The sequence below is a fragment of the Gallinula chloropus genome (assembly GCF_964237585.1).
Source record: "Gallinula chloropus genome assembly, chromosome: 10".
NCBI classification, from domain to species: Eukaryota; Metazoa; Chordata; class Aves; order Gruiformes; family Rallidae; genus Gallinula; species Gallinula chloropus.
In genome coordinates this window covers 20,986,160-21,011,669 of record NC_140095.1, presented here as the reverse complement: position 1 = coordinate 21,011,669, position 25,510 = coordinate 20,986,160, and the positions used below count along the sequence as shown (strand labels likewise).

General features: G+C 55.9%; 3 protein-coding genes across 3 annotated transcripts; all 3 read right to left on the bottom strand.

The window, feature by feature from the left end:
* LOC311195506 (uncharacterized protein) lies at positions 1–9,557 on the bottom strand (the record flags this gene model as incomplete). The annotated part of the gene is given in 4 exon segments (XM_084268909.1): positions 1–2,523; positions 2,525–2,784; positions 3,056–3,222; positions 7,114–9,557. Coding segments are annotated over 4 exon segments (5,394 nt in total).
* Positions 9,558–14,644: 5,087 nt separating this feature from the next.
* On the bottom strand, positions 14,645–17,181 carry LOC311195505 (protocadherin beta-15-like; the record flags this gene model as incomplete). The annotated part of the gene is made up of 1 exon (XM_084268908.1): positions 14,645–17,181. The coding sequence occupies exon 1, from the start codon at positions 17,087–17,089 to the stop codon at positions 14,645–14,647; it is 2,445 nt and encodes an 814-aa protein (XP_084125034.1). The 5' UTR covers positions 17,090–17,181.
* A 5,273-nt stretch (positions 17,182–22,454) lies between these two features.
* Positions 22,455–24,914, bottom strand: LOC311195504 (protocadherin beta-15-like; the record flags this gene model as incomplete). Its single annotated transcript, XM_084268907.1, has 1 exon — positions 22,455–24,914. Exon 1 carries the CDS (start codon positions 24,897–24,899, stop codon positions 22,455–22,457), a length of 2,445 nt encoding a protein of 814 aa, XP_084125033.1. The 5' UTR covers positions 24,900–24,914.
* Positions 24,915–25,510: the final 596 nt, after the last annotated feature.

The window sequence follows — 25,510 nt, the reverse complement described above, 5'->3', positions numbered from 1 at the left end:
CTAGTTAAAGGAAAGACTATGGAACGGTTCAGCTGAGAGCATCCCTGGGTCGCCGGGTGCCACGTCCTCCATGGTGACAGGGCCAGGGGGCCACTCCTGCTCATCATTGTTGGTACCACCGCCCGTGTCAGAGTGCTGAGGGGGCAGGCTGGGCAGGATGGGCTTGAGGAACTTGAACTCGCTGTTGCCTGAGCCTGTTGTGAGGCTGATCTCATAGCAGTAGGCGTGGGGCAGGGTCCCTGCAGCGGCTGCCTCAGCCAGGCTGCTCTGCAAGTTCCCGGGGCCATAAAGCACGTGGCCACTCTGCAGCTCCTTTCTCTTGCAGGCCTTACGAGCAACAACGGCTACGAGAGATGCAAGGAAGAGCAGGGAGACACACACCAAGGAAATGATTAAATAGGTGGTCAGGGAGCCACCCTCATCCTCCGTGGACAGGCTGCTGTGCGGCAGGCGCACATCCGAGAAGTCACTGAGCAGGAGTGCGCTCAGTGCTGCGGTGGCTGACAGCGGTGGCCGCCCATTGTCTCGCACCAGCACCACCAGCTTCTGCTTCACGGCATCTCTCTCTGTCACCGGCCTCTTCAGCCGCACCTCCCCGCTCTGGCCACCCACCACAAACAGCCCGGGGTCGGTGGCCTTCAGCAGCTGGTACGACAGCCACGAGTTCTGCCCCGAGTCGGCATCAACCGCCACCACTTTGGTCACCAGGTACCCAGCCTCAGCTGAAATGGGCACCAGCTCGCTGGACACTGGGCTGCTGTCCTGGGCGGGGTGCAGCACCAGGGGTGCGTTGTCATTCTCATCCACCACAAACAGGCGGACGGTGACGTTGGTGCTCAGGCGAGGTGACCCAGCATCGTGTGCACTCACTGAGACCTCGATCTGCCTCACGTGCTCATAGTCCAGGGGCCGCAGCACAAACACGTGCCCGTTCTCAGAGTTCACAGAGATACAGGAGCAGGGGGGCCGCTCTGCGGGGTGGGATGGCAACAGGGAGTAGGTCACCTTGGCATTGGGCCCCACGTCGGCATCCGAGGCGCTGACGGCTCCAACAAACACTGTGGGCATGTTATTCTCACGCACATACATGGTGTATGAAGTCTGGTTGAAGACAGGAGCATTGTCATTGACGTCAGAGATTTCCACTGTGAAGGTCTGCGTGGTTGTAAGAGCAGGTGACCCTGCATCTGCTGCTGTCACAGCCAGGATGTAGCGGGACACCTTCTCCCGGTCCAGTGCCCTCACTGTCACCAGCTCATAGTATTTCTTATAGGCTGGTCTCAGGGAGAACGACAGCTGGTCTTCAAGGGCACATGTGATCTTCCCGTTGGCACCAGCATCCCGGTCCCGGACAGTAAACAGGGCAACCACTGTCCCGGGTGGGGCGTTCTCAGGCAGGGGGCTGCTGAAGGAACTGACCACCAGCTCCGGTGCGTTGTCATTCACATCCAACACCTCCACCAGCACCTTGCAGATTGCTGAGAGGCCCCCACCATCCGTAGCCCGCACACTGAGCTCGTGAGTCTCTGCAGCCTCAAAGTCCAGAGGCTTGGCGAGTTTAATTTCACCACTCACAGGGTCAAGGACAAATGCCGAGGGGCTCTGGCTCCCTGCTTGGCTGAACTGATAGGAGATGTCCCCGTTAGGTCCTGCATCCAGATCATTTGCCACCACCCTGAGAACCACAGAGCCCTCCGGAGCATCTTCTAAAACCTGCCCAATGTACAATTTCTGTGTGAAGACTGGAGCGTTGTCATTGACATCTAGAACAATAATGTGGATCTGGGTGGTCCCGCTGTGGGGTGGGGAGCCCCCATCCACTGCAATGAGACTGAAACCCAGCTCCGCATGCTCCTCTCTGTCCAGCGCCTTTTCCAACACCAGTTCCACAGAGTTGTCATAGTTACCCTGACTTCCAAATGAGACGCTGAAGTACTCGTTCTCGGGGCTGATGCTGTAAGCCTGGATGCTGTTACTGCCAATATCCAGGTCCCGAGCACCCTCCAGCGGGAAACGAGAGCCCGGGTCGCCCCTTTCCAGGATCCTGAAAGTGATTCGCTCCTCCGGGAAGACGGGCGAATGGTCATTGATGTCCTCCACGGCCACCTCCACCCGAACGATCTGCAGCGGGTCCGCCAGCAGGAGCTCGAAGGGCAGCGTGCACGCCCCGGCCTGCCCGCACAGCTGCTCCCGGTCCAGCCGCTCGGCCACGACGAGGCGGCCGGTGCCGCGCTCTAAGCGAAAGTGCTGCCGGCCGTCCTCCGAGGCCAGGCGGGCGCCGCGAGCCGCCAGCTGCGCCACGGCCAGCCCCGCGTCCGCCGCCACGTTGGCGACCACCGAGCCGCTCGCCGCCTCCTCGGCTACGGAGTAGCGGAGGGGCTCGGAGCGAGCGTGCGGCAGCCAGAGGAAAGCAGAGAGACAAAGCACTTGCCTTGCGATCGCCATGTCGGGGCGGCGGACAGCCTCCGTCTCGCGGCTCGCCCGCGCAGTCCTCCGCGGAAAGCGGCGCCCGGCAGCAGCGGGGCGGCGGCCGCCCGCCCGCTCCACCTCCCTCTCGCCGAGACCACCCGGCGGCGGATGCCGCGGAGCGCCGCTCGCCGCCGCTGCCCGGCCGCGCGGAGCTGCGCTGGGCGGGACTGGGCTGGGCTCGGCCGCCTCCCCACTCGCAGCCGCTCAGCGTCGCCTTGGCCGGGAGCGCCACCCTGCGGCCCGCGGCGGGACTGCGCCCGCTGCTGCCCGCGCTGCCCCCGCCTCGCCCCGCCACACGCACCCGGGCGGGCAAACCTTGCCGAGCTCGCCCGGACCCGTGTTATACACAACGCCGCTGGCTCCAGAGATAAAGCAACGGGGCGCCCTTAGTCACACTCACTGCCCCTAGAACTCCCCAGCCTGGCCCACACTGGAGCCAAACGGGAAAGGGCGAGTCCCGAGCGGCTATCGGCGCTCCGATCCAGGCACCGACCCGACACCAGCGGCCGTGCCCAACGCACACCAACTGCTCTCTACCCCGCAGCAGCGGTCTCTCCACACTTTAGCCGCCCCCGCTGTGAAAGACCCGTTTCTGCCGCTTCCTGTGCAGCAGAGCGGTGCGAATAAATCTGCATTTCCGTGGGAAAGCGCCCAACAGCCTTTGACTCGTTCGCCTCGGGGCTCTCGGCATTCCCCTGCCTTAGCGCCCCGCGCCCAGCCCAGGCACCACCAGAAATCACTGCTGACGAGGGGCTTCCAGCAACCCCATACAGACAGAGGCGGGGGGGGTTGGGGGGTGGGGGGATTTCCCGGGAAAGAAAATTGGGGAGAACAAATCATAAAAAAAGGTGTAGGGAATTTTCACCGCTTTCATACCACCTTCCCCTTCTACACGAACGCCCATGACATCACCGAGTGTTAATATTTTCACCGCTTTCATTGGTTTGGAGGATCTGTGTCTTCACTCCACAATGCAACACAAGGTACTTAGGCTCACCCCTTCCACCCTATAGCCGGGGGATGGGAGGAAGCTGCTGTAGAGACACAGATTTCAAAGGTCTGTTGCACGTCCTCCATCCAAGGAACACAACTTTATGCCAAACTACACTGGATCCCTGGCTAGTGATATCTTCTCTCTCTTTCTCACTTTCTAATGCTATTCTCAGCACATAAGAGTAACAGAATTTCTCATTTTTCTTAGTTCTATTAATTGCAATGCATTGCTGTAATGATATACCACGGTATCAGAGTTTTTTGGAAGTTTTCTAATCCTCCTCAGTTTTAAGTAAAGTTGTGCTTTGCTTGGACTGCCTGTGTAATCGTTGTTACTCCTGATGCACTCCATATGCAATGGGCTTGTGGTCAGCATTACAACACCAGCTTTTACTCAGGACTAGAGTTTCCCCGGGGACTTTGCAGAAGGGAAAGTTACAGTCCTGAGCATTTTCCAGGAACAAAGCCTCTCCCCGGCAGGAGTTTATGCCAACATACTGCTGCTCCCCCAAAAGCTTCCACAAGGACCATGTCCACTGTATTGTGCCAGGCGTCTCCCAAGACTTTTACAATCAAGCTAACCCAGACTATCTTCACCAATGCGTTTTTCATGCCCTCTACAGGGCCATTATCCCCCTCTATAGTACATGGGAGTTTTGCTTCGGTAGGTCCAGGCAGACTGGTAGAGCCCCTGGAGTTAACTAACCAGGTGCCCTTTGCTAAATGCATAACCCCATTTTTTAGGGTTTCATCACCCACTGCTCTTAGTGTAGCTTTTAACAATCAATTGTACCTCTCAATTGTCCCAAGGCTGCTGTATGGTAGCTATATGATACACCCATTCAGTGCCATATTCTTTGGCCCAGGTGTCTATGAGAGTGTTTTGTATATGAGTCATCTTGTCTGACTCGATTCCATCTGCAGTGCCATGTTGCCAGAGGGCTTGCTTCTCAAGACCCAGCATGGTGTTCTGGGTGGTGGCATAGGGAACAGGATATGATTCTAGCCAGCCAGTGCTGCTTCTACCATTGTGAGCACAAACTGCTTCCCATCTCAGTTCCCCATGTCTTTGCCGTGGTTGTCCAAGTAAAACTGCAGGATGCCTCGGGGTGTGTAATTTTTATAACATCTTTCTGAAACAGAGGAACGCTTCCTTCTAAGAGCTGAAAGAGTGTTCTGTACTGGTGAGCAGTAGGATATGTCCTCTTTGCGATGCCAGACCCCTAGAGGCAATTTGTCCACAGCTGAGACAAAAGAGGAAGAAAGACTTTCTTCATATTCCTGGAATCAGCCAGACACCTCATGGGTGGGCAGCTGCACACTGTCAGGGTCATAGGAAACCATCTCTCGCATGGCTAACTCCCTCAGGTACTGGATACCTCACTCCATGGTCGTCCGCTTGCCTGGCCAACACTCAACATCTTCACTGAATGGGTACCTTTCCCTTATGCTTGATAGAAGTCGTCTGCAGACACTGAGAGCTTGGGACTTCCTTCCAATCACCCTGTTGATGCCTCCTGCTCTGGACAGGGATCCCAGCTGCTTGGCCTCCCTGCCTTCTAATTCCAGGCTGCTGGCCCCATTATCCCAGCATGGGAGTAGCCAGGAAATGATGTGCTCATCCAGAAGGGGTCTGAAATCTTTTCTCACAACTCTCAGCTCACTCAAGGACAGGGATCAGGTGATGAGCTCTGCTACTGCCTCTTCTCGAGGTCCTCCCAATGGCCGCGGTTCATCATCATCTTTCACACCACAGACTGATTTCTTTTTGTATTTCTTCTTCTGCACAGGGGTGACTGATACTGATATTGGTACTGGTTGGCTTTCTGCCTCAGATACGGGGTTGGTCTCTCAGGTTTGAGTAGCCACAGTGCCTGTTGTGGGGGTTAGAGTAGCTGCAGTGCCCATCGATCTGTATTTCTGCTCTATATATTTGCTCATACTCTCCCACATACCATTCCAGCTCGCACCATTCAGCCCCAGGGAAGATCTCTTGGCAATATTCTTGAAACAATCTTTTGTAGCACATAAGACTTGAAAAACCTTCAGGAGAATGAGCAACAGGAACATACTGGCCTGAACATCCAGGGGAAGTCCAATCTCTCAAATGTTGTAACAAGCCTGAAGGGGAACAGGGAGGAGAAACCATCCTCCCCCCACCCTAAATTGAGTGCAATCATTAAGCAATGCGGAGATATGTTGCCCAATATATGGATGTGACAGAAACGCCACATACAAATACCGAGGCTCGTGAACACAGATGATATCAGAAGACCTGTACAGCCTTGCCAGAAATTCCCTGCACCCCAACACATTTCTAAATGCTCTACTGGGCCCATCTCCAAACACAAAGCACCCACTCAACTTCACATCGGAAAACGAACAACAGGAGGAACAGACTCCCAGGTGTTAGAAAAACACTCTCAGCACTTTCCCAATCTCTCCAAAGACTACTGCATTGACAAAAGACATTCAGGAGTTCTCTTTATTTTGGTTTTACACACAAGGGTATCCAGTTTAAAAGACTACAGCACAGAACTGCAGCACAGCACAGCGTGAGGCTTTCCAAACGTTCCGTGCCACAACACTTCCATTCAAACAACCCGTTATCACAGTGGGGGTGACCGTGCTTGGTGAGAGGAACAGGCAAGGCAAGGCTCAAACAGACTGCACAGGGAGAAGGAGAAAGGGCAAAAAAAGGACAATGCAAATGCTGAAACTCCAAGCCAGAAAGTCACATGGGGACAGTGGTCCCTTCCATCAAAACGCTTCTGAATTGGGGCACAACAATGGCCAGACCCTGATCAAAGGTCTTTCCAAAATAATGTTCATTATACCTGCAGGCAAACTCCCTTGAAGACTCATGGACTTTTATGACAATGCACCCAAGAACAATGACTCTGATTCCATAATTCTGTACAGTTATGGGCCATGCAGGGACCATTTGTGCTGCCCAATTCTCTCTTAATGCCCCAATGAAAATCTTGTGCATTTTCTCTGTACTCCTGAAAAGAGGATGGGGATTCTGTACACAAATGGTCAAAACAGCCTTCTTGTCTGCTAACCTGGAATTGTCCACATTACAATAGTTAGATGTGAGCAACTCCCTGCCCCACTGGGCAGACCTAGGGTAGCAAATGTGGCTGTCCGGGCAGAATACATAGAGCCCTCCCACCAGAGACACCAACATGCACACCAAGAGAAGAAAGAGCCCCATTCATGAGCCACATGCAGACACAGTACTCACAACTGTCTTGCTTACCTCACCTGGGAGGAGGGCTACATGCATTTCAGTGTGTACATCACTTGACAGCATAACAGCACAGAGGAAGAGCTCCATGGCCTTGCCTGAGTGCAAGGGGAATGAGAACTTAGCCAGGGGAGCCTGGAAATAGCCCATACCTGGATTCATTTCAGAAATGGCTGTACCAGAGCTGAAACATTATTTCTTTAATGAGGAAGCCCTGAGACTCTTTTCTTTGCATATGTCTTGGAGTGAGAGACAACATTTCTCCTGACTTCAAATCTGAAGGAAACCACTGATGCCAATTGAAAATGCAGATTCACTCTGGAGGAACCACTGCCACATGTTGCAGCCTGGATCCCTTCCCATGACAAGGCATGAAGCCTCTGGCTGTGCTCACTGCATGCTAGTTAAAGGAAAGACTATGGAACGGTTCAGCTGAGAGCATCCCTGGGTCACCTGGTGCCACGTCCTCCATGGTGACAGGGCCAGGGGGCCACTCCTGATCATCATTGTTGGTGCCACCGCCCGTGTCAGAGTGCTGAGGGGGCAGGCTGGGCAGGATGGGCTTGAGGAACTTGAACTCGCTGTTGCCTGAGCCTGTTGTGAGGCTGATCTCATAGCAGTAGGCGTGGGGCAGGGTCCCTGCAGCAGCTGCCTCGGCCAGGCTGCTCTGCAAGTTCCCGGGGCCATAAAGCACGTGGCCACTCTGCAGCTCCTTTCTCTTGCAGGCCTTACGAGCAACAACGGCTACGAGAGATGCAAGGAAGAGCAGGGAGACACACACCAAGGAAATGATTAAATAGGTGGTCAGGGAGCCACCCTCATCCTCCGTGGACAGGCTGCTGTGCGGCAGGCGCACATCCGAGAAGTCACTGAGCAGGAGTGCGCTCAGTGCTGCGGTGGCTGACAGCGGTGGCCGCCCATTGTCTCGCACCAGCACCACCAGCTTCTGCTTCACGGCATCTCTCTCTGTCACCGGCCTCTTCAGCCGCACCTCCCCGCTCTGGCCACCCACCACAAACAGCCCGGGGTCGGTGGCCTTCAGCAGGTGGTACGACAGCCACGAGTTCTGCCCCGAGTCGGCATCAACCGCCACCACTTTGGTCACCAGGTACCCAGCCTCAGCTGAAATGGGCACCAGCTCGCTGGACACTGGGCTGCTGTCCTGGGCGGGGTGCAGCACCAGGGGTGCGTTGTCATTCTCATCCACCACGAACAAGCGGATGGTGACGTTGCTGCTCAGGCGAGGTGACCCAGCATCGTGTGCACTCACTGAGACCTCGATCTGCCTCACGTGCTCATAGTCCAGGGGCCGCAGCACAAACACGTGCCCGTTCTCAGAGTTCACAGAGATACAGGAGCAGGGGGGCCGCTCTGAGGGGTGGGATGGCAACAGGGAGTAGGTCACCTTGGCATTGGGCCCCACGTCGGCATCCGAGGCGCTGACGGCTCCAACGAACACTGTGGGCATGTTATTCTCACGCACATACATGGTGTATGAAGTCTGGTTGAAGACAGGAGCATTGTCGTTGACGTCAGAGATTTCCACTGTGAAGGTCTGGGTGGTTGTAAGAGCAGGTGTCCCTGCATCTGCTGCTGTCACAGCCAGGATGTAGCGCGCCACCTTCTCCCGGTCCAGTGCCCTCACTGCCACCAGCTCATAGTAATTCTTATAGGCTGGTCTCAGGGAGAAGGACAGCTGGTCTTCAAGGGCACATGTGATCTTCCCGTTGGCACCAGCATCCCGGTCCCGGACAGTAAACAGGGCGACCACTGTCCCGGGTGGGGCGTTCTCAGGCAGGGGGCTGCTGAAGGAACTGACCACCAGCTCCGGCGCATTGTCATTCACATCCAACACCTCCACCAGCACCTTGCACATTGCAGAGAGGCCCCCACCATCCGTAGCCCGCACACTGAGCTCATGAGTCTCTGCAGCTTCAAAGTCCAGAGGCTTGGCGAGTTTAATTTCACCACTCACAGGGTCAAGGAGAAATGCCGAGGAGCTCTGGCTCCCTGCTTGGCTGAACTGATAGGAGATGTCCCCATTAGTTCCTGCATCCAGATCAGTTGCCACCACCCTGAGAACCACAGAGCCCTCTGGCGCGTTCTCCAAAACCTGCCCAATGTACAATTTCTGTGTGAAGACTGGAGCGTTATCATTGGCATCCAGAATAACAACGTGGATCTGGGTGGTCCCGCTGCGGGGTGGGGAGCCCCCATCCACTGCAATGAGACTGAAACCCAGCTCCGCATGCTCCTCTCTGTCCAGCGCCTTTTCCAACACAAGTTCCACAGAGTTGTCATCCTCACCCTGACTGCCAAACGAGATGCTGAAATACTCGTTCTCGGGGCTGATGCTGTAAGCCTGGATGCTGTTACTGCCAATATCCAGGTCCCGAGCACCCTCCAGCGGGAAACGCGAGCCCGGGTTGCTGGTCTCCGGGATCCTGAAAGTGATTCGCTCCTCCGGGAAGACGGGCGAATGGTCATTGATGTCCTCCACGGCCACCTCCACCCGAAAGAACTGCAGCGGGTCCGCCAGCAGGAGCTCGAAGGGCAGCGTGCACGCCCCGGCCTGCCCGCACAGCTGCTCCCGGTCCAGCCGCTCGGCCACGACGAGGCGGCCGGTGCCGCGCTCTAAGCGAAAGTGCTGCCGGCCGTCCTCCGAGGCCAGGCGGGCGCCGCGAGCCGCCAGCTGCGCCACGGCCAGCCCCGCGTCCGCCGCCACGTTGGCGACCACCGAGCCGCTCGCCGCCTCCTCGGCTACGGAGTAGCGGATGGGCTCGGAGCGAGCGTGCGGCAGCCAGAGGAAAGCAGAGAGACAAAGCACTTGCCTTGCGATCGCCATGTCGGGGCGGCGGACAGCCTCCGTCTCGCGGCTCGCCCGCGCAGTCCTCCGCGGAAAGCGGCGCCCGGCAGCAGCGGGGCGGCGGCCGCCCGCCCGCTCTACCTCCCTCTCGCCGAGACCGCCCGGCGGCGGATGCCGCGGAGCGCCGCTCGCCGCCGCTGCCCGGCCGCGCGGAGCTGCGCTGGGCGGGACTGGGCTGGGCTCGGCCGCCTCCCCGCTCGCAGCCGCTCGGCGTCGCCTTGGCCGGGAGCGCCACCCTGCGGCCCGCGGCGGGACTGCGCCCGCTGCTGCCCGCGCTGCCCCCGCCTCGCCCCGCCACACGCACCCGGGCGGGCAAACCCTGCCGAGCTTGCCCGGACCCGTGTTATACACAACGCCGCTGGCTCCAGTGATAAAGCAACGGGGCGCCCTTAGTCACACTCACTGCCCGTGGAACTCCCCAGCCTGGCCCACACTGGAGCCAAACGGGACAGGGCGAGTCCCGAGCGGCTATCGGCGCTCCGATCCAGGCACCGGCCCGACACCAGCGGCCGTGCCCAACGCACACCAACTGCTCTCTACCCCGCAGCAGCGGTCTCTCCACACTTTAGCCGCCCCCGCTGTGAAAGACCCGTTTCTGCCGCTACCTGTGCAGCAGAGGGGTGCGAATAAATCTGCATTTCCATGGGAAGGCGCCCAACAGCCTTTGACTCGTTCGCCTCGGGGCTCTCGGCATTCCCCTGCCTTAGCGCACCGCGCCCAGCCCAGGCACCACCAGAAATCACTGCTGACGAGGGGCTTCCAGCGACCCCATACAGACGGAGGGGGCAATTTCCCTTTCCTGGGGCATCATTACACAGCTGGCAGCGTGGATCTGAGGGTCCAACTCGTCCCGCTGGGTTTTAGTCAGGATCTTTGAAGATGAGAAAAATGTTACTCCACCTGGCAAAAAGGGCTCGTTTTAGTCAGTCTCGCCTTGCAAGAAGGAGAATTTGCTTCCCCACAGAAGGAATCTCCTCCTCCCTACAGCATAGCAGCGCCACTGCCACTCATTTAACCCCCATCTAAAAATTGTGGGGTTCACTCACGCTTTTTCAGGGAGAGAGGAAAGATATGGCAATAGCGAGCAGTAATTCGAAGGTCAATTGCTGAGAAGAAGTCATAACAAAAGCAGCAGGGAGTATCACTGCTTTCATATCACCTTGCCCTTCTCCACAAATGCCCATGACATCACAGTGTGTTGATGTTATCGCCGCTTTCATTGTTTTGCAGGACCTGTTTCTGCATTCTACAACTCAAAAGAAGTTTCTTCAGGCTCATCCCCCCAAAGGGTGGGGCCAAGTTAGGTCCAGAGACTCCAATTTCAAACATCTGGTGCTTATCCACCATCCAAGGAGCACAACTTTATGCCGAACTACACTGGATCCCTGGCTGGTGAGATCTTCTCTCTCTCAATTTCTAATGCTATTCTCGGCACGTAACAGTTTCATTTTTCTTAGTTCTATTAATTGTAATGCATTGCTCTAATGATATACCATGGTATCAGGGTTTCTCTTCCAAGTTTCATAATCCTCCTCAGTTTTAAATAAAGTTGTGCTTTTCTTGAACCACCTGTGTAATCGTTGTTACTCCTGATGCACTCGATGTGCAACGGGCTTGTGGTCAGCATTACAACAGCAGCCTTTGCTCAGAACCATCATCACCTGGGGGCTTTGTAGAAGGGAAAGTTGCAGTCCTGAGCAGTTCCCGCGAGCAAAGCCCCTCCCTGGCAGGAGTCTGCACCAACTTACTGCTGCTCCCCCAAACACTTCCACAAGGACCATGTCCACTGTATTTGTGCCAGGCATCCCCCAAGACTTTTACAATCAAAACGCTTCTGACTAAAAAGCTCCAATTTCAGGTTTCCTTTGACAGCTCTCGTGAGACCTGGAAAGGTCACTCCTGCACCTCACTGCTGTGATGACGCTTTGTCCACAGTCGTTAATCAGCTCCAAGCAGCAGCTGGGAACCACTCGCCGCTTGCTCACCCCTCCCCGGAGGAGAGACAGACAGAGCCCCGCGGGGTGGGATAAGGGCAGTTACTGACACAGCACCCTGAAAGGGGACCAGTAACACAGCCTGTGGCAGAACACACCCACATGGGGATAACACGGAGCACTTTACCGACCCGACAAGGTGGTAACACAGAGCGCTGCACCGACGCGAGGACCGACCGGATGCCCGACCGCACTCGCACTGTCCCGGATTCGTGCAGAGCCACCCCTCCCCGACCAGCCCCTTTCATGGGGGCGTGATGTCACGTGGCGTGGAAGACAGCCTGGTCCAGCTCGGCTCACCTGTGCTGGCTGCTTGGTGAAGTTCAGTCTGTCCTGGCCAGAACCAGGACATTATCTGTGGGAAATGAAGAGTGGCCCGGGCAAAGAGACACGGACAAGCAGCCAGGTTGAATTTCTGCCTCAGATACAGGGTCGGTCTCTCAGGTTTGAGCAGCCACAGTGCCTGTTGTGGGGTTTAGAGTAGCTGGAGCATCATTGGATCTGTATTTCTGCTCTATCTATCTGCTCATACTCTCCCACATACCATGCCAGCTCACACCATTCAGCCCCACGGAAGATCTCTTGGCAATATTCTTAGAAAAAAACTATTGTAGCACATAAAACTTGAAAAACATTCAGGAGAATGAGCAACAGGAACAGACTGGCCTGAACATCCCAGGGGTAATCCAAAATCTCAAAGGCTGTTGTAACAAGCCTGGAGGGAAAAAGGGAGGAGAAACCATCCTCCCCCCACCCTAAATTGAGTGCAATCATTAAACAATGCTGAGATATGTTGCCCAATATATGGATGTGACAGAAACGCCACATACAAATACCAACTGAGCCTCACCAACACAGATGATATCCTGACATAAGTCAATATCTCAGAGTACAACAGAGTGAAAATCCTGACTCCCATCCCCGAGGTGATAAACAACAGGGTGGGAATTACATAAAGCCAGTGTGGGTCCACATACCACAGACAGGTGACCAAACAGAACATCATTGCTACATGCAACACTTTCAATAACATGATAAATCTTTATCACAGCTTTTTTAGCATGAATGGGTCAGATCTACTGTTATCCCAATGCTTGGAGGCCCACCTTGGGTGCCAAAAAGGACTGTCCTGGTTCAGTCCGAGACAACAGAGAACCATAGGGCGCCCTTTGCTCACTCCTCCCCCTGAGGAGAAGCAGATAGAGCCCTGTATGTTGGGATATGGACACTTTACTGACAAAGCAACGTGAAAGGGATAAACAGCAAAAGACACACAGATGTACAGAAACAAAAACACAGACCCGGACTGATAACAAGGAGCATTTTACTGACCTAATGGGTTGGTAAAAGATAGCACTGCACTGATGTGACAACCAACCTGACACTGACTGCACCCAGACTGTCCCAGAGACACGTGGACCCTCCCACCCCTACCAGCCCCTCCAAAGGGGTTTGATGTCACATGCTGTGCAGAACAGCCTGGGCCAGGTCAGCTAACCTAGGCTGGCTGCTTGGGGAAGTTAACTCTGTCCAGACCAGAACCAGGACACCCAACAGAGCCACTGTGAGCACAGAGAAAGGTACCCACTGACCTGGATCCCAACCTGGTCAGCCACCAGAAGCTCAGCGCTCAGAAGACCTGTACAGCCTTGCCAGAAATTCCCTGCACCCCACCACTTTTCTAAATGCTCTACTGGCCCCATCTCCAAACACAAACAATGCACCCGCTCAACCTCATGTCGGAAAAGGAACAACAGGAGGAACAGACTCCCAGGTGTTTGAAAAACACTCTCAGCACTTTCCCACTCTCTCCAAAGACTACTGCATTGACAAAAGGCATTCAGGAGTTCTATTTATTTTGTTTTTACACACAAGGGTATCCAGTTTAAAAGACTACAGCACAGAACTGCAGCACAGCACAGCGTGAGGCTTTCCAAGCGTTCCGTGCCACAACACTTCCATTCAAACAACCCGTTATCACAGCAGGGGTGACCGTGCTTGGTGAGAGGAACAGGCAAGGCAAGGCTCAAACAGACTGCACAGGGCAGAAGGACAAAGGGCAAAAAAAAGGAAAATGCAAATGCTCAAACCCCAAGCCAGAAAGTCACATGGGGACAGTGGTCCCTTCCCATCAAAAAGCTTCTGAATTGGGGCACAACAATGGCCAGACCCAGATCAAAGGTCTTTCCAAAACAATGTTCATTATACCTGCAGGCAAACTCCCTTGAAGACTCATGGACTTTTATGACAATGCACCCAAGAACAATGACTCTGATTCCATAACTCTGTACAGTTATGGGCCATGCAGGCACCGTTTGTTCTGCTCTGTTCCCAAGGAGAGCCCATGCAGGCAGACCGCCCAATTCTCTATTAATGCCCCAATGAAAATCTTGTGCATTTTCTCAGTACTCTTGAAAAGAGGATGGGGATTCTGTACACAAATGGTCAAAACAGCCTTCTTGTCTGCTAACCTGGAATTGTCCACATTGCAATAGATAGATGTGAGCAACTCCCTGCTTCCCTGGGCAGCCCTAGGGCAGCATTTGCAGACACAGAGCGGCTGTCCTGGCAGAACACATAGAGCCCTCCCACCAGAGACACCAACATGCAGACCCAGAGAAGAAAGAGTCCTCTTCATGCCACGTGGTGACACAGTACTCACATCTGCCTTGCTTGCCTGATCCAGGAGTGCACCTTCATGCATTTCAATGTGTACAACACTTGCCTACCTGCATTACAGCACAGAGGAAGAGCTCCATGGCCTTGCCTGAGAGCAAGGGGAACAAGAACATAGAGAGGTGACCCTGAAAACAGCCCATAACTGGATTCATTTCTGAAATGGCTGAACCAGAGATGAAACATTTTATTTCTTTAAGGAAGGAGTCCTGAGACTCTTTTTGTTTGCATCTGTTCTGGAGGGGGGGAGTGCATTTCTCCTGACTTCAATTCTGAGGGAAACCACTGATGCCAATTGAAAATGCAGATTAACTCTGGAGGAACCACTGCCACATGTTGCAGTCTGGATCCCTTCCCATGACAAGGCAGGAAGCCTCTGGCTGTGCTCACTGCATGCTAGTTAAAGGAAAGACTATGGAACGGTTCAGCTGAGAGCATCCCTGGGTCGCCGGGTGCCACGTCCTCCATGGTGACAGGGCCAGGGGGCCACTCCTGGGCATCACTGTCAGTGCCACCGCCCGTGTCAGAGTGCTGAGGGGGCAGGCTGGGCAGGATGGGCTTGAGGAACTTGAACTCGCTGTTGCCTGAGCCTGTTGTGAGGCTGATCTCATAGCAGTAGGCGTGGGGCAGGGTCCCTGCAGCGGCTGCCTCGGCCAGGCTGCTCTGCAAGTTCCCAGGGCCATAAAGCACGTGGCCACTCTGCAGCTCCTTTCTCTTGCAGGCCTTACGAGCAACAACGGCTACGAGAGATGCAAGGAAGAGCAGGGAGACACACACCAAGGAAATGATTAAATAGGTGGTCAGGGAGCCACCCTCATCCTCCGTGGACAGGCTGCTGTGCGGCAGGCGCACATCCGAGAAGTCACTGAGCAGGAGTGCGCTCAGTGCTGCGGTGGCTGACAGCGGTGGCCGCCCATTGTCTCGCACCAGCACCACCAGCTTCTGCTTCACGGCATCTCTCTCTGTCACCGGCCTCTTCAGCCGCACCTCCCCGCTCTGGCCACCCACCACAAACAGCCCGGGGTCGGTGGCCTTCAGCAGCTGGTACGACAGCCACGAGTTCTGCCCCGAGTCAGCATCAACCGCCACCACTTTGGTCACCAGGTACCCAGCCTCAGCTGAAATGGGCACCAGCTCGCTGGACACTGGGCTGCTGTCCTGGGCGGGGTGCAGCACCAGGGGTGCGTTGTCATTCTCATCCACCACAAACAGGCGGACGGTGACGTTGCTGCTCAGGCGAGGTGACCCAGCATCGTGTGCACTCACTGAGACCTCGATCTGCCTCACGTGCTCATAGTCCAGGGGCCGCAGCACAAACACGTGCCCGTTCTCAGAGTTCACAGAGATACAGGAGCAGGGGGGCCGCTCTGCAGGGTGGGATGGCAACAGGGAGTAGGTCACCTTGGCATTGGGCCCCACGTCGGCATCCGAGGCACTGACGGCTCCAACGAACACTGTGGGCATGTTATTCTCACGCACATACATGGTGTATGAAGTCTGGTTGAAGACAGGAGCATTGTCATTGACGTCAGAGATTTCCACTGTGAAGGTCTGCGTGGTTGTAAGAGCAGGTGACCCTGCATCTGCTGCTGTCACAGCCAGGATGTAGCGGGACACCTTCTCCCGGTCCAGTGCCCTCACTGTCACTAGCTCAAAGTATTTCTTATAGGCTGGCCTCAGGGAGAACGACAGCTGGTCTTCAAGGGCACATGTGATCTTCCCGTTGGCACCAGAATCCCGGTCCCGGACAGTAAACAGGGCGACCACTGTCCCGGGTGGGGCGTTCTCAGGCAGGGGGCTGCTGAAGGAACTGACCACCAGCTCCGGTGTGTTGTCATTCACATCCAACACCTCCACCAGCACCTTGCAGATTGCTGAGAGGCCCCCACCATCTGTAGCCCGCACGCTGAGCTCGTGAGTCTCTGCAGCCTCAAAGTCCAGAGGCTTGGCGAGTTTAATTTCACCACTCACAGGGTCAAGGACAAACGCCGAGGGGCTCTGGCTCCCTGCTTGGCTGAACTGATAGGAGATGTCCCCGTTTGGTCCAGCATCCAGATCAGTTGCCACCACCCTGAGAACAACAGAGCCCTCTGGCGCATCTTCCAAAACCTGCCCAGTGTACAGGTCCTGTGTGAAGACTGGAGCGTTGTCATTTGCATCTAGAACAACAATGTGGATCTGGGTGGTCCCGCTGCGGGGCGGGGAGCCCCCATCCACTGCAATGAGACTGAACCCCAGCTCCGCATGCTCCTCTCTGTCCAGCGCCTTTTCCAACACCAGTTCCACATATTGCCTACCTTTGTTCCGACTGCCAAAGGAGACGCTGAAGTACTCGTTCTCGGGGCTGATGCTGTAAGCCTGGATGCTGTTACTGCCAATATCCAGGTCCCGAGCACCCTCCAGCGGGAAACGCAAGCCGGGGTTGCTGTTCTCCGGGATCCTGAAAGTGATTCGCTCCTCCGGGAAGACGGGCGAATGGTCATTGATGTCCTCCACGGCCACCTCCACCCGAACGATCTGCAGCGGGTCCGCCAGCAGGAGCTCGAAGGGCAGCGTGCACGCCCCGGCCTGCCCGCACAGCTGCTCCCGGTCCAGCCGCTCGGCCACGACGAGGCGGCCGGTGCCGCGCTCTAAGCGAAAGTGCTGCCGGCCGTCCTCCGAGGCCAGGCGGGCGCCGCGAGCCGCCAGCTGCGCCACGGCCAGCCCCGCGTCCGCCGCCACGTTGGCGACCACCGAGCCGCTCGCCGCCTCCTCGGCTACGGAGTAGCGGATGGGCTCGGAGCGAGCGTGCGGCAGCCAGAGGAAAGCAGAGAGACAAAGCACTTGCCTTGCGATCGCCATGTCGGGGCGGCGGACAGCCTCCGTCTCGCGGCTCGCCCGCGCAGTCCTCCGCGGAAAGCGGCGCCCGGCAGCAGCGGGGCGGCGGCCGCCCGCCCGCTCTACCTCCCTCTCGCCGAGACCGCCCGGCGGCGGATGCCGCGGAGCGCCGCTCGCCGCCGCTGCCCGGCCGCGCGGAGCTGCGCTGGGCGGGACTGGGCTGGGCTCGGCCGGGCTGGGCTCGGCCACCTCCCCGCTCGCAGCCGCTCGGCGTCGCCTTGGCCGGGAGCGCCACCCTGCGGCCCGCGGCGGGACTGCGCCCGCTGCTGCCCGCGCTGCCCCCGCCTCGCCCCGCCACACGCACCCGGGCGGGCAAACCCTGCCGAGCTCGCCCGGACCCGTGTTATACACAACGCCGCTGGCTCCAGTGATAAAGCAACGGGGCGCCCTTAGTCACACTCACTGCCCCTAGAACTCCCCAGCCTGGCCCACGCTGGTGCCAAACGGGACAGGGCGAGTCCCGAGCGGCTATCGGCGCTCCGATCCAGGCACCGACCCGACACCAGCGGCCGTGCCCAACGCACACCAACTGCTCTCTACCCCGCAGCAGCGGTCTCTCCACACTTTAGCCGCCCCCGCTGTGAAAGACCCGTTTCTGCCGCTGCCTGTGCAGCACAGGGATGCGAATAAATCTGCATTTCCGTGGGAAAGCGCCCAACAGCCTTTGACTCGTTCGCCTCGGGGCTCTCGGCATTCCCCTGCCTTAGCGCACCGCGCCCAGCCCAGGCACCACCAGAAATCACTGCTGACGAGGGGCTTCCAGCGACCCCATACAGACGGAGGGGAGGGGATTTCCCGCGGAACAAGTAGCGGGGAACAAATCATAAAAAAGATGTTGGGAGTGTCACTGCTTTCATACCACCTTCCTCTTCTCCAGAAATGCCCGTGACATCACAGTGTGTTGATGTTTCCATTGCTTTCATTGTTTTCAAGGACCTGTCTCTTCACTCTACAACTCAACACTAGGTACAATAGTTCTCACTCTTCTCCCCCAAACGGTGGGGCCAAGTTGCATTAGAAACACAGATTTCAAACATCTGGTGCTCACCCACCATCCAAGGAACACAACTTTATGCCAAACTACACTGGACCCCTGGCTAGTGATATTTTCTCTCTCTCTCTCTCACTTTCTAATGCTATTCTCAGCACATAAGAGTAACAGAATTTTTCATTTTGTTTAGTTCTATTAATTGTAATGCATTGCTCTAATAATATACCACGGTATCAGAGTTCTTTGCAAGTTTCATAATCCTCCTCAGTTTTAAGTAAAGTTGTGCTTTGCTTGGACCACCTGTGCAATCATTGTTTTCCTGATGCACTCCACGTGCAACAAGCTTGTGGTCAGTATTACAACACCAGCTTTTACTCAGGACTAGAGTTTCCCCGGGGACTTTGCAGAAGGGAAAGTTGCAGTCCTGAACATTTTCTAGGAACAAAGCCTCTTCCTGGCAAGAGTTTATGCCAACATACTGCTGCTCCCCCAAAAGCTTCCACAAGGACCATGTCCACTGTATTTGTGTCAGGCGTCTCCCAAGACTTTTACAATCAAGCTAACCCAGACTATCTTCACCAATGCGTTTTTCATGCACTCTACAGGGTCATTATCCCCCTCTATAGTACATGGGAGTTTTGCTTAGGTATGTCCTGGCAGACTGGTAGAGCCCCTGGAGTTAACTAACCAGGTGCCCTTTGCTAAATGCATAACCCCATTTTTTAGGGGTTCATCACCCACTGCTCTTAGTGTAGTTTTTAATAATCAATTGTACCTCTCAATTGTCCCAAGGCTGCTGTATGGTAGGCTATATGGTACACCCATTCAGTGCCATGTTCTTTGGCCCAGGTGTCTATGAGAGTGTTTTGCATATGAGTGGTCTTGTCTGACTCAATTCCATCTGCAGTGCCATGTTGTCAGAGGGCTTGCTTCTCAAGACCCAGCATGGTGTTCTGGGTGGTGGCATAGGGAACAGGATATGATTCTAGCCAGCCAGTGCTTCTTCCACCATTGTGAGCACAAGCTGCTTCCCATCTCAGTTCCCCATGTCTTTGCTGTGGTTGTCCAGGTAAAACTGCAGGATGCCTCAGGGTGTGTAATTTTTATAACATGTTTCGGAAACAGAGGAATGCTTCCTTCTAACAGCTGAAAGAGTGTTCTGTACTGGTGAGCAGTAGGATATGTCCTCTTTGTGTTGCCAGACCCCTAGAGGCAATTTGTCCACAGCTGAGACAAAAGAGGCAGAAAGACTTTCTTCGTATTGCTGGAATCAGCCAGACACCTCACGGGCGGGCAGCTGCACACTGTCAGGGTCATAGGAAACCATCTCTTGCATGGCTAACTCCCTCAGGTACTGGATACCTCACTCCATGGTCGTCCGCTTGCCTGGCCAACACTCAACATCTTCACTGAATGGGTACCTTTCCCTTATGCTTGATAAAAGTCGTCTGCAGACACTGAGAGCTTGCAACTTCCTTCCAATTACCCTGTTGATGCCTCCTGCTCTGGACAGGGATCCCAGCTGCTTGGCCTCCCTGCCTTCTAATTCCAGGCTGCTGGCCCCATTATCCCAGCATGGGAGTAGCCAGGAAATGATGTGCTCATCCAGAAGGGGTCTGAAATCTTTTCTCACATCTCTCAGCTCACTCAAGGACAGGGATCAGGTGATGAGCTCTGCTACTGCCTCTTCTCCAGGTCCTCCCAATGGCCCCGGTTCATCATCATCTTTCACACCACAGACTGATTTCTTTTTGTATTTCTTCTTCTGCACAGGGGTGACTGATACTGATATTGGTACTGGTTGGCTTTCTGCCTCAGATACGGGGTTGGTCTCTCAGGTTTGAGTAGCCACAGTGCCTGTTGTGGGGTTTAGAGTAGCTGCAGTGCCCACGGATCTGTATTTCTGCTCTATGTATTTGCTCATACTCTCCCACATACCATGCCAGCTCGCATCATTCATCCCCAGGGAAGATCTCTTGGCAATATTCTTGAAACAATCCTTTGTAGCACATAAGACTTGAAAAACATTCAGGAGAATGAGCAACAGGAACATACTGGCCTGAACATCCCAGGGGTAGTCCAATCTCTCAAATGTTGTAACAAGCCTGAAGGGGAACAGGGAGGAGAAACCATCCTCCCCCCACCCTAAATTGAGTGCAATCGTTAAGCAATGCTGAGATATGTTGCCCAATATATGGATGTGACAGAAAGGCCACATACTAATACCGAGGCTCATGAACACAGATGATATCTTGTCACAAATCAATATCACACAGTACAAGAGAGTGAGAATCCTGACTCCCATCCCCGAGGTGATAAACAACAGGGTGGGAATTACCTAAAGCCAGTGTGGGTTCACATACCACAGACAGGTGACCAAACAGAACATCATTGTTATCAGCATCACTTTGAATAACATGATAAATATTTCTCACAGCTTTTTTTGCATGACTGGGTCACATCTACTGTTATCCCAATGCTTGGAGGCCCACCTTGGGTGCCAAAAATGACTGTCCTGGTTCAGTCCCAGAGAACATAAGGAGCCATTCACTCAATCCTCCCCGCCCCCCCCGCTCCTGCCCCCGAGTAGAAACAGATAGAGCCCTGTATGTTGCGATAAGGACAGTTTACTGACGCAGCGGCACAATGATAACAAAGAGCTGTGTACTGACCTGATGAGGTGGTAACACAGAGCCTTGCACTGATGCGAGCACAAACCTGACACTGACTGTACCCAGACTTTCCCAGAGATGCCTGGACCCTCCCTCCCCAACAGCCCCTCTAAAGGGGTTTGATGTCACATGCTGTGCAAAACAGCCTGGGCTGACTGCTTGGGGAAGTTAACTCTGTCCAGACCAGAACCAGGACACCCAACAGAGCCACTGTGAGCACAGAGAAAGGTACCCACTGACCTGGATCCCAACCTGGTCAGCCACCAGAAGCTCAGCACTCAGAAGACCTGTACAGGCCTGCCAGAAATTCCCTGCACCCCAATACATTTCTAAACGCTCTACTGGGCCCATCTCCAAACACAAAGCACCCACTCAACTTCACATCGGAAAACGAACAACAGGAGGAACAGACTCCCAGGTGTTTGAAAAACACTCTCAGCACTTTCCCACTCTCTCCAAAGACTACTGCATTCACAAAAGGCATTCAGGAGTTCTCTTTATTTTGTTTTTACACACAAGGGTATCCAGTTTAAAAGATTACAGCACAGAACTGCAGCACAGCACAGCGTGAGGCTTTCCAAACGTTCGGTGCCACAACAATTCCATTCAAACAACCCGTTATCACAGCGGGGGTGACCGTGCTTGGTGAGAGGAACAGGCAAGGCAAGGCTCAAACAGACTGCACAGGGCAGAAGGAGAAAGGGCAAAAATAAGGACAATGAGAATGCTCAACCCCCAAGCCAGAAAGTCACATGGGGACAGTGGTCCCTTCCATCAAAAAGCTTCTGAATTGGGGCACAACAATGGCCAGACCCTGATCAAAGGTCTTTCCAAAATAATGTTCATTATACCTGCAGGCAAACTCCCTTGAAGACTCATGGACTTTTATGACAATGCACCCAAGAACAATGACTGTGATTCCATAACTCTGTACAGTTATGGGCCATGCAGGGACCATTTGTGCTGCCCAATTCTCTCTTAATGCCCCAATGAAAATCCTGTGCATTTTCTCTGTACTCCTGAAAAGAGGATGGGGATTCTGTACACAAATGGTCAAAACAGCCTTCTTGTCTGCTAACCTGGAATTGTCCACATTACAATAGTTAGATGTGAGCAACTCCCTGCCCCACTTGGCAGCCCTAGGGTAGCAAATGCGGCTGTCCGGGCAGAATACATAGAGCCCTCCCACCAGAGACACCAACATGCACACCAAGAGACGAAAGAGCCCCATTCATGAGCCACATGCAGACACAGTACTCAAAACTGTCTTGCTTACCTCACCTGGGAGGAGGGCTACACGCATTTCAGTGTGTACATCACTTGACAGCATAACAGCACAGAGGAAGAGCTCCATGGCCTTGCCTGAGAGCATGGGGAATGAGAACTTAGCCAGGGGAGCCTGGAAATAGCCCATAACTGGATTCATTTCAGAAATGGCTGTACCAGAGCTGAAACATATTATTTCTTTAATGAGGAAGCCCTGAGACTCTTTTCTTTGCATATGTCTTGGAGTGAGAGACAATATTTCTCGTGACTTCAAATCTGAGGGAAACAACTGATGCCAATTGAAAATGCAGATTAACTCTGGAGGAACCACTGCCACATGTTGCAGCCTGGATCCCTTCCCATGACAAGGCATGAAGCCTCTGGCTGTGCTCACTGCATGCTAGTTAAAGGAAAGACTATGGAACGGTTCAGCTGAGAGCATCCCTGGGTTGCCGGGTGCCACATCCTCCATGGTGACAGGGCCAGGGGGCCACTCCTGCTCATCATTGTTGGTGCCACCGCCCGTGTCAGAGTGCTGAGGGGGCAGGCTGGGCAGGATGGGCTTGAGGAACTTGAACTCGCTGTTGCCTGAGCCTGTTGTGAGGCTGATCTCATAGCAGTAGGCGTGGGGCAGGGTCCCTGCAGCGGCTGCCTCAGCCAGGCTGCTCTGCAAGTTCCCGGGGCCATAAAGCACGTGGCCACTCTGCAGCTCCTTTCTCTTGCAGGCCTTACGAGCAACAACGGCTATGAGAGATGCAAGGAAGAGGAGGGAGACACACACCAAGGAAATGATTAAATAGGTGGTCAGGGAGCCACCCTCATCCTCCGTGGACAGGCTGCTGTGCGGCAGGCGCACATCCGAGAAGTCACTGAGCAGGAGTGCGCTCAGTGCTGCGGTGGCTGACAGCGGTGGCCGCCCATTGTCTCGCACCAGCACCACCAGCTTCTGCTTCACGGCATCTCTCTCTGTCACTGGCCTCTTCAGCCGCACCTCCCCGCTCTGGCCACCCACCACAAACAGCCCAGGGTCAGTGGCCTTCAGCAGGTGGTACGACAGCCACGAGTTCTGCCCCGAGTCGGCATCAACCGCCACCACTTTGGTCACCAGGTACCCAGCCTCAGCTGAAACGGGCACCAGCTCGCTGGACACTGGGCTGCTGTCCTGGGCGGGGTGCAGCACCAGGGGTGCGTTGTCATTCTCATCCACCACAAACAGGCGGACGGTGACGTTGCTGCTCAGGCGAGGTGACCCAGCATCGTGTGCACTCACTGAGACCTCGATCTGCCTCACGTGCTCATAGTCCAGGGGCCGCAGCACAAACACGTGCCCGTTCTCAGAGTTCACAGAGATACAGGAGCAGGGGGGCCGCTCTGCAGGGTGGGATGGCAACAGGGAGTAGGTCACCTTGGCATTGGGCCCCACGTCGGCATCCGAGGCGCTGACAGATCCAACGAACACTGTGGGCATGTTATTCTCACGCACATACATGGTGTATGAAGTCTGGTTGAAGACAGGAGCATTGTCATTGACGTCAGAGATTTCCACTGTGAAGGTCTGCGTGGTTGTAAGAGCAGGTGACCCTGCATCTGCTGCTGTCACAGCCAGGATGTAGCGGGACACCTTCTCCCGGTCCAGTGCCCTCACTGTCACCAGCTCATAGTAATTCTTGTAGGCTGGTCTCAGGGAGAAGGACAGCTGGTCTTCAAGGGCACATGTGATCTTCCCGTTGGCACCAGCATCCCGGTCCCGGACAGTAAACAGGGCGACCACTGTCCCGGGTGGGGCGTTCTCAGGCAGGGGGCTGCTGAAGGAACTGACCACCAGCTCCGGTGCGTTGTCATTCACATCCAACACCTCCACCAGCACCTTGCAGATTGCTGAGAGGCCCCCACCATCCGTAGCCCGCACGCTGAGCTCGTGAGTCTCTGCAGCCTCAAAGTCCAGAGGCTTGGCGAGTTTAATTTCACCACTCACAGGGTCAAGGACAAATGCCGAGGGGCTCTGGCTCCCTGCTTGGCTGAACTGATAGGAGATGTCCCCGTTAGGTCCAGAGTCCAGATCAGTTGCCACCACCCTGAGAAGCACAGAGCGCTCTGGCGCGTTCTCCAAAACCTGCCCAGTGTACAGGTCCTGTGTGAAGACTGGAGCGTTGTCATTGACATCTAGAACAACAATGTGGATCTGGGTGGTCCCGCTGCGGGGTGGGGAGCCCCCATCCACTGCAATGAGACTGAAACCCAGCTCCGCATGCTCCTCTCTGTCCAGTGCCTTTTCCAACACAAGTTCCACATACTGCCTACCGTTACTCCGAGTCCCAAAGGAGACGCTGAAGTACTCGTTCTCGGGGCTGATGCTGTAAGCCTGGATGCTGTTACTGCCAATATCCTGGTCCCGAGCACCCTCCAGCGGGAAACGCGAGCCCGGGTCGCCCCTTTCCAGGATCCTGAAAGTGATTCGCTCCTCCGGGAAGACGGGCGAATGGTCATTGATGTCCTCCACGGCCACCTCCACCCGAAAGAACTGCAGCGGGTCCGCCAGCAGGAGCTCGAAGGGCAGCGTGCACGCCCCGGCCTGCCCGCACAGCTGCTCCCGGTCCAGCCGCTCGGCCACGACGAGGCGGCCGGTGCCGCGCTCTAAGCGAAAGTGCTGCCGGCCGTCCTCCGAGGCCAGGCGGGCGCCGCGAGCCGCCAGCTGCGCCACGGCCAGCCCCGCGTCCGCCGCCACGTTGGCGACCACCGAGCCGCTCGCCGCCTCCTCGGCTACGGAGTAGCGGATGGGCTCGGAGCGAGCGTGCGGCAGCCAGAGGAAAGCAGAGAGACAAAGCACTTGCCTTGCGATCGCCATGTCGGGGCGGCGGACAGCCTCCGTCTCGCGGCTCGCCCGCGCAGTCCTCCGCGGAAAGCGGCGCCCGGCAGCAGCGGGGCGGCGGCCGCCCGCTCTACCTCCCTCTCGCCGAGACCGCCCGGCGGCGGATGCCGCGGAGCGCCGCTCGCCGCCGCTGCCCGGCCGCGCGGAGCTGCGCTGGGCGGGACTGGGCTGGGCTCGGCCGGGCTGGGCTCGGCCGCCTCCCCGCTCGCAGCCGCTCAGCGTCGCCTTGGCCGGGAGCGCCACCCTGCGGCCCGCGGCGGGACTGCGCCCGCTGCTGCTCGCGCTGCCCCCGCCTCGCCCCGCCACACGCACCCGGGCGGGCAAACCCTGCCGAGCTCGCCCGGACCGTGTTATACACAACGCCGCTGGCTCCAGAGATAAAGCAACGGGGCGCCCTTAGTCACACTCGCTGCCTGTGGAACTCCCCAGCCTGGCCCACACTGGAGCCAAACGGGAAAGGGCGAGTCCCGAGCGGCTATCGGCGCTCCGATCCAGGCACCGACCCGACACCAGCGGCCGTGCCCAACGCACACCAACTGCTCTCTACCCCGCAGCAGCGGTCTCTCCACACTTTAGCCGCACCCGCT